This window comes from Pteropus vampyrus, unplaced genomic scaffold (genome assembly GCF_000151845.1).
Source record: "Pteropus vampyrus isolate Shadow unplaced genomic scaffold, Pvam_2.0 Scaffold351, whole genome shotgun sequence".
Taxonomy (NCBI): Eukaryota; Metazoa; Chordata; class Mammalia; order Chiroptera; family Pteropodidae; genus Pteropus; species Pteropus vampyrus.
In genome coordinates, this window is record NW_011889132.1 from 2,074,900 (window position 1) to 2,082,984 (window position 8,085).

The 8,085-nt window shown below is 39.0% G+C and overlaps 1 protein-coding gene across 1 annotated transcript; it reads right to left on the bottom strand.

Moving 5' to 3' along the window:
- Window positions 1–299: 299 nt before the first annotated feature.
- Window positions 300–1,343, bottom strand: LOC105304726 (melanoma-associated antigen B10-like). The gene has a single exon (XM_011378991.1). The coding sequence runs from the start codon at window positions 1,341–1,343 to the stop codon at window positions 300–302; it is 1,044 nt and encodes a 347-aa protein (XP_011377293.1).
- Between the last annotated feature and the right edge of the window lie 6,742 nt (window positions 1,344–8,085).

An 8,085-nucleotide genomic window follows, 5' to 3' on the forward strand; every position in this document is an offset into this window, starting at 1 on the left:
TGTTTTCTTGTTCCAGATCACTAAATAAGATGGAAGGTTACTCAATTTGTTTTATTAAACAGCAAAACTCTTACTCTTAAACCTCATAAGCAACATTAAATATGTAACCAATATCATTCATACACTTAGATTCTGAAGCTAATTAAACTTTTTTAAAATAACATTTGAAAACTTTCAATAAGATAAACCTATGTTATTCATGTAGAACAGGAACACAAATATAATATGTGCTGTAATCTCTCTAGCACCACCTAAGCCCCTACTTTAAGCACAAAGTGAGGAAAGTGCTTCAGATTTCATTACTGGTGGGAGAAGCTGCCAAGATTGATCCTGGAAAACATATTGGCCATGGCCCCAGTATGAGTCATAGCTGCAAATCTGGCCCGTGCTCTGTCTTCCTCATCTTGCAGAGCTTCTTCGTACCAGGATGAGAAGGCACTGGGGACCGTATTATGGATCTTGGCCAAGAACTTCAGGACTTTCATCTTGCTGGTCTCAGCATGGGCTCTTGGGCCCCATAGGAACTCAAAGTGAGGAGGATCACTGCCCGGCACCTGGCGGTATTCCAGGTATCTTTCCTGCACAAAATCTTGAGTGATGAGCTTCTTGGGCTCCCCATGGATGAAATGCTCCTTTCCAGCATATATACCCATCACATTAAGCACTTCCCAGATCTCTTCCTCAGTGGCGCAGTTGCCCTTCATGAAGATCACACAGAGGATGGTCATCAGGAGACCCATCCTGGGCATGATCTCCTCACCTCTCAGCATCCCATCATAGGTGTGCTGCAATTTGCTAACAAGGGCATAGCAGTGCCCCATAGGGTCAGCTTCCTTTACATCTATGCCAAAGGCCAGCACCATTAACTCAGAGGCTTTCTTGAGGATCTCATGGAAGTGCTTCTTGTACTTTTTGATGACATGCTTTATCATGTCTTCCTTCATTATGGGCTCCCTCTTGTTATACTTGCCCAGCATGAATTGCACCAACTGAATTGCCTTCTGGTCTAGAGGGTTTCTGCAGGAACGATCCATGCTGGGTGGTGCCTGGGAGGTACTTGGTCTTTCCTCATCTTGGCTCTTGGCACCTGCATCAGACTTTGTGTATGAAGCATCTGCAAAAGCAGTTGAAACAGAAGGGGCTCTCCGAGACCCCTGGGATTTGCTAAGTGACCCAGCGGCAGAGGAGCTCTGGGGATTACCACCAAAAGGAGGAGAGGGGGAAGAGGGGGACTCTTCTTCCTCTGAGACAGTGGCCTGAGCACCCACTGGATCCTTGGACCCTTCTCGGGCGTGGCGGCGTTTCTCCCGGGCACGGAGCTTACTCTTTTGACCCCGAGGCATGATGACACTGGTCAAGGACAGCAGGCAGGAGTTGGGGAAGAGGGCAGGCAATGAGGGCACCTGGAGGAGGGAGATTGAAATGGTGTGTGTTCTCTCAGCAGGAAAGTTCCGCCTCGGCTTTGCCCAAAGCCGCCTCTGCAGAGTCTGAGGGTATTGCTCCAGGAACCCCCAGGGCTCCTGTTCTAGTCAGCCTGTTCCCTGAGAGCCCTGCAGAGCATGTCAGAGTATGCCTTATGCTACAGCCCGCCAGACCTCCCTGGGGCAAATTGGGGCTGGCATTTAGGACCATTCACACTTAGAGCCATCAAGTCACCTCTCGGCAGGGCCCGGCCTCCTCCCCGGCCTCCTCCCCTCTGCAGCTCCGAAGCTAAACTCCTTACGCCAATGTCCTTACCCCACTGAGACCTTTGAGGAGGAAGTGAGGGAGAGCCTTAGCTGGTCACCCCTACCGGGGCTTCCCAGAACTGACAACAAGAGCAGGGTTTTGTGGGATCCCCTTTGTCTTGGATAATTAAGGTTTCCAGTCCTCACTCATGTGACCACCCCCATTAGACCCCGACCCCCACCTCCCGGAGTTTGGCAGCCCTGCCGGGGGTCTCCCAAAGTAGACCACAGGGATAGAGATTTGTGTGGGGTTGAGAGTACTCTCAGTCCTTACTCAGGGTCGTCTCCTTGACTCCGAATAAAGTCTGGGATTTTTCTCTCTTATTCGAGTCCACCGGTCTCAGATCAAAGTCTTCATTCCCAAACACCTCAAGACAGATCTGAGGGGGCGTTGGTCTTAACAGCCATGCCTCGGGACTCAGCGCGGGGTGGATCGGGACTCAGCGCGGGGTGGATCCGGACTCAGCGCGGGATGGATCGGGGTGGCATTCTGTGAGGTCTCCTCTTTGTTCTGGGGTGGGCGGAGTCATGTCTCCGCAGTTCTAAGCGTCCACACCTTGACTTTCAGCATCTCCTCTCCTCAGACCTGAGACCCTGGAGGTGGAAGTCAGTCAATCGGAACCTCATGCTGACAGTTCTGCCCTGGGCTTCCAGGAGTTAGAGCAGGGGTGGGGCTTTGTGAGAGTCCTTCTGTTCTGGAGGGGATTGTCCGGTTAGTCCTCAGATGGCTGCAGGGAGTAGGGTGTCCTGCTGTTGCCTGCTTTTTTAAAGGCTCCTTGTTAACTACCAACTCTCTGAAAGCTCTGAGCTGTTTCCATCTTGCAAAACTTGCAGAAAACGAGTAAGAGTCCCAGGCTAGATACAAGATGGGGAAGTCGCAGCGAAAGGCAGGGTCCCAGGACAGGTGGTGGCTGTAAGGAAAAATACTGGTCCATAGCATTTGTTTTTCAGCCGAACTTAGACTTTTGGAAACTTTCTACTCTAAAAGATCTCTTTTCTAAGGGGAAGAGGCTGAGATGCTCAGTCGGTGCAGTGACTTTTATTTTTGGCCCTCATTCACAGTAAGAAATATAATTACATCTTTAACAAGTGTGTGTGTATTTTTTTTTATGAAAGAATACCTACCCTTGTTAAGTGTGATTCATTCTTTCTATTCCTTTTATTTAATAATAATATTGATTTTTTTAAAAGGTCACAGTACTAACCCTCTAAAGAGGTTTCAGGTAGTTATTGCACAGCCTCTGGACTCATAGAGTTTCAAACAACCCCAAACTTTGGTGCTGGTCTGGCATTATCCCATGGTCCTGGCTCACGAGCTCTGAGGAGCTGCCTTGGGTTTCTTCAGTGAAACAATAGAACTTCATTGTCCCAGGGCACATTAAAAAAAACAAGGGCTGAACTTTAAAATCTTTCCTCCAACTGATCCTATCATCTGCCCTTCTCGCAGGCTACAGACCAGTCTCAGCTTCAGGGCATGCCCACACACAGGTTTTAGTTCAATACAGACTTAGTTTCTCCCAGGGTTTTCTCATTTTTGTTGTTTTGCTGTTGCTGATATTGTTCTTCCTTTTTTTTAATCAATTTTCATTTTATGTTAGTTTCAGGTATACAGTACATTGGCTAGACATTTATATAGTTTATGAAGTGATCCCCCTGATTACTCTGCTGATATTGTTCTTTCATTCTCCCTTTTATAGTTTCTCAGGGTTGATTTTAGGCACCAGCAGTCGAAGTCTGGTAGCCATCTTGGAAGCTACAGGTGAGGCAGTATATTCATCAGCTAAGGCTGCCATAACAAAATACCACAGATTGGGTGTCCTAACAACAGAATTTTTATTTATCATGGTTCTAAAGGTTAGTAGTTCCAGATGGAGATGCTAGTCAATCCACTTTCTATTAAGAGCTCTCTTCCTGGCTTTGCATATAGGCACATTCTTGCTGTCTTCACATGGACTCTTCTCTGTAAATGCCAGAGAGAAAGAAAGTGATCTCTAGTGCCTCTTCCTTTCCTTATAAAGATGTCAGCTATATTGGATTAGGGGCCCACTCTTATGACTTCATTTAACCTTAATTACCTTTCTAAAGACCCTATCTCCAAATATAGTCGCATTGGTTATTAGGGCTTCAACATATGAAATTTTTTTTTTGCACGGGGGGTGGACACAGTTGAGTCCAGAGCAGGTAGTAAATCTGTAAAAATCTAAGGAGAATCGACATCTTTAAAATATTATTTTCCTCATAAATAAACACAGTGTATTCCTGTATTTATTTGGGACTTCATTCCCTGAGTCTACCTGTATATTTTTATAGTTCCAAAAAGATTGTGTACATTTTTGTTAGGTTTCTTCTTAGGTAAATTTTGGATATTGCTGCTGTTGTTATTGGGATATTTTTATTAATTATCTTAAGTAGTTACTGCTTTTGTGTGGCTAGGCTTCTGATTTTGGTATAGTATTTGGAGTCTCGTTCATTTGAATATTTTGAGCACTGGTTCTTTTGAATTTTCTAATTATCTCCGTCTTTTCAATATTCTTCCTCTTATTTATTTTGATACTCTTATTCCTCTAGTTATGTATTCCAGTCCACTTTAAACAGTAGATACAGTACCATAACATGTGTCTTTGTCCTGACTTTGATGGGAATGTTTGTAACATTTCACATTTATGTAAGTTTTCTGTAGATTTTAGGAAGTAGACATTCTCTTCAAATGTTATTTTGTTAAAAGTTGGGGTTTTTTTATTTTTTAACATGAATTGGTGTTAAATATTTTTTCAAAGTATTTTCTGCACCCTTGTACATGATCAAATGCATTTTTATCCTCTATTAATGTAGAGAAATTCCAATTGACAGCTTTTTCTAATGTAATATCTTTGCATTTCTTGAGCTCAATCTATTTGTTCACCACTATATTGGACATGCTATGAAATTATTTAGGATAGATGCTTCTATGTGAGTGTGCATGGCTCAAATGATTTTTTTTCTTGGGGTATCCTCATCTAGTCTTTGTAAAATTCGGCACACCTGTTAAAATGAGTTAGTAATTTCTCATCTTTTAGTATGGCTTGGCAGAGTTTGTATAAGATGGCGATTAGTTTTTCCCTATTTGGTGAAACTGGATTCCAAATCAGGTTGGTCCTGTGATATTTTGAGGGGGGATGGAAAGCTAGAGTTTTAGTTTGTATTGTTTGGTTAAAGTTTTCTATTTCTGCCTGGAACAATTTGGTCAACTACATTTCTTCTGAAACTGGTCCATTTAACTTAGAATTTAAAATTTAAAAACATGTTGTGTTTATTTTGGTTTAGAAAAACGCATAACATTTGACATATTCTCTTAACAAAATTTTAACTGTGTGTTATCTCCCTTCTGGATATTTATCCAAAATAATTGAAGTCAGGATTTTGTAGAGATATGTGCACCTCTGTGTTCATTGCAGCATTATCCACAGTAGCCAAGATGTAGAAGCAACCTAAATGCTTATTAGTGGGTGAATGGATAAAGAAAATGTAGTATAAAGACATGATATTTATAATAAACATTTTCACTATAGAAATCATCAAGGTATACAACAGTATAGAGGGAAGTATAGTAAATCCAATACACCTGGCACTCAGCATCAACAATCATCAATAGTTAGAGGTAAACGTTTGGTAGGTTTTTGCTTCTTTATTGCAAGGCCACTTCAGAGGTGACACTGTGTACTTCCATTAGGAAGAACATAATGTGTGCGTGTCTCCCTTTGTGGTAAGGTTGGAAGTTATTGATGATTATTACCATTATCCATTAATATGTTAGAGGCTGAAGGATGGTAATTCTCTAATTCTATCATTCCTTGTGAGTTCATCACCTGAAATACTTCTGCAGGAAGAACCTTTCCTTCCTGGTTTATCATATGGCTACCTTGAGGTAATGGTAAAACCTATTTATGGTGTTCTCATATCAGATATTTTCTGCACCTATATTTTGGACAGTTTTATTTAACATCACTTATTTCTAGTTCCTTTTTGTAAGTGATAATACTTATAAAATTGCATATTCTATAATTTTTGAACTGGCTTTGCTTAGTTGGCTTTAATGTTTTATACTTCCTTATTTCTGCACTTAACCACATTATTTCTTACCTTCTACTTAAACTTTAGGTTTACTATGCTATTCATTCTCTATTTTCTTGGATGTTATAAATATTTCTTGTTTCCTAATAGATCTATTCAAGCCTATAATCATCCCTCTTAATACCATGTGGGCTGTATCTCACAGGTAGTATTACAGAGCTTTATGTGTATGTTTAAATATATTACAACTCGAATCTATTTTTCTGGTAGAAAAATAAATATAATTGGCCATATATAACAGTCAAGGATTGCATAGAAACCCATAAAATTCTCTCTATATTTAACCCAGAAGAAATTTAATGCAATGTATTGGTTATTCAACTGATGAAAAGTTACACAGGAAAGGAACAATAAACCTAATACTTAGCAACGTGAGAATGTCACTCCCACCTTTGGGCTCCTGGAGCCTAAAAGTTGGTGTTGACAGGATCTAGAACCATAATGGGCCAGAATGATGAGGGCTAGAACCAAGGAGAAGATGTAGCCATTGAAGGAGAAGCCACCTGATGCAGAAAGAGAAAAACTTGGGTTACTCCTCTCTTTCTTATCTAAAACCTTTTGTTAGTACCTCTTTTTGCCTGAAATGAGATGACAGCCAAATGTTCGAAAGCTTGGGATTTACAGATTCAGCCCATGTATAATAGAGGGTGGAGCAGGGAAAGGGTAAGAAACCGTTCTGAGGGCAAATAGTCTAGGATTAGCATAATAAATGGATGCTAACAGATTAAATGAGAAAAATCATATCTAAATTGATATAAGAAAATATTTTATAAAAATAAGCACTTATTCATGATAAATAAGATATGTTATCAGATCAGATAAAGGATATCCACCAAAACAAAACAGAACAAAACAGAACAAAAACAAAATTAAAAATTAAAAATCCAACAGAAAAATGACATACGTAATGTTGAAATGTTAAAAGCTTTTACTTGAAAATAGAGTAGACAAGGAAACCTGGTATAACCATTTCTAGTCAACATTTTACTAAAAATTTTACATAGTACAGTAATAAGAATCATAAGTAATCAAAGGGATAAGGATTAGAATATAGGAAACACAGCTTTTATAATTAGCAGATGATTAGACTGTGCATGATAAAATCTAAATAAACTAAAGATAAGATGTTCAATCATCTAAGAGAGTTTATAACTATAAGAAATGCTAAAGTCAATCAGGTGAAACCAAAAGACACTATACAGTAATAGAAGCCATTTGAAAAAATAAAGATCACCGGTGAATATAAGTAAATATAAAAGTCGACATTATTGTATTCTGGTATGTAATGACTCTTTTTGTTTCTTATATAATTTAAAAGACAAGTGCATAAAATAATAATTATAAATCTTTCTTAATGGGCATACAAATATAAAGATGTAATTTTTAGAAAAAAAATAAAAACCAATATCTCTTATGAACATAGATGCAGACATTTCTGAAGAAAATAATAGTAAAAGGAAACAAACAATTCATAAAAAAAGATTATACACAATGACTTCGTGGGATGGATCCCAGGAATGCAAGGCTAGTTCACCATAAGAAGATCAGTCAATGTAATATGCCACATTATAAGAATGAAGGAAAAAAAATAATCACCTCAGTAGATGCAGAAAAAGCATTTGACAATATTTAACATCCTTTCATGATAAAAACATTCAGCAAACTAGAAATATAAGAGAACTTCCTTAACACGATAAAGGGAATTTATGAAAACACATAGCTAACATCACACTAAATGGTAAGAGAAGGAAAGATTTACCCCCAAAGTTATGAACAAGGCAATATCCAACGGTTACTGTATTATTCCATTTATATAAAACTCTCGAAATGACAAATAAGTGTCATTTTGTAAACAAGCGTCACAATGTGACTGGGAAAATCAATGGTTTCAAGGGCTAGGGTTTGGGGGAGTGCAAACAAGTGTATTTCTTTGGAGTGTTGGAACAGTCTATATTTTGATTGTGATGGTGGTTAAAAAAATTTATATATGTGGCAAAATTTCATAAAACTATATATCAAACAAATTAATAGTTTAAAACCTTCCCCAAAAAGGAATCATTAAGTCCGGATAGTGTCATTAGTGAATTCCATCAAACATTTAAGGATGAAATAATACAAATAATCTGCAATCTTTTCCAGAAAATAAGAGAGAGAAGTATTCTTTATTTTTTTCTGTTTAAAGACACCTTCTTTAATATATATTATTGATTCATTTACATTGAACTCATGCCAACTGCACTATAATTCA

Bases quoted from the DNA above. Each gene is read 5' to 3' on its own strand.
- LOC105304726 (XM_011378991.1), bottom strand. From the start codon at position 1,343: ATGCCTCGGGGTCAAAAGAGTAAGCTCCGTGCCCGGGAGAAACGCCGC.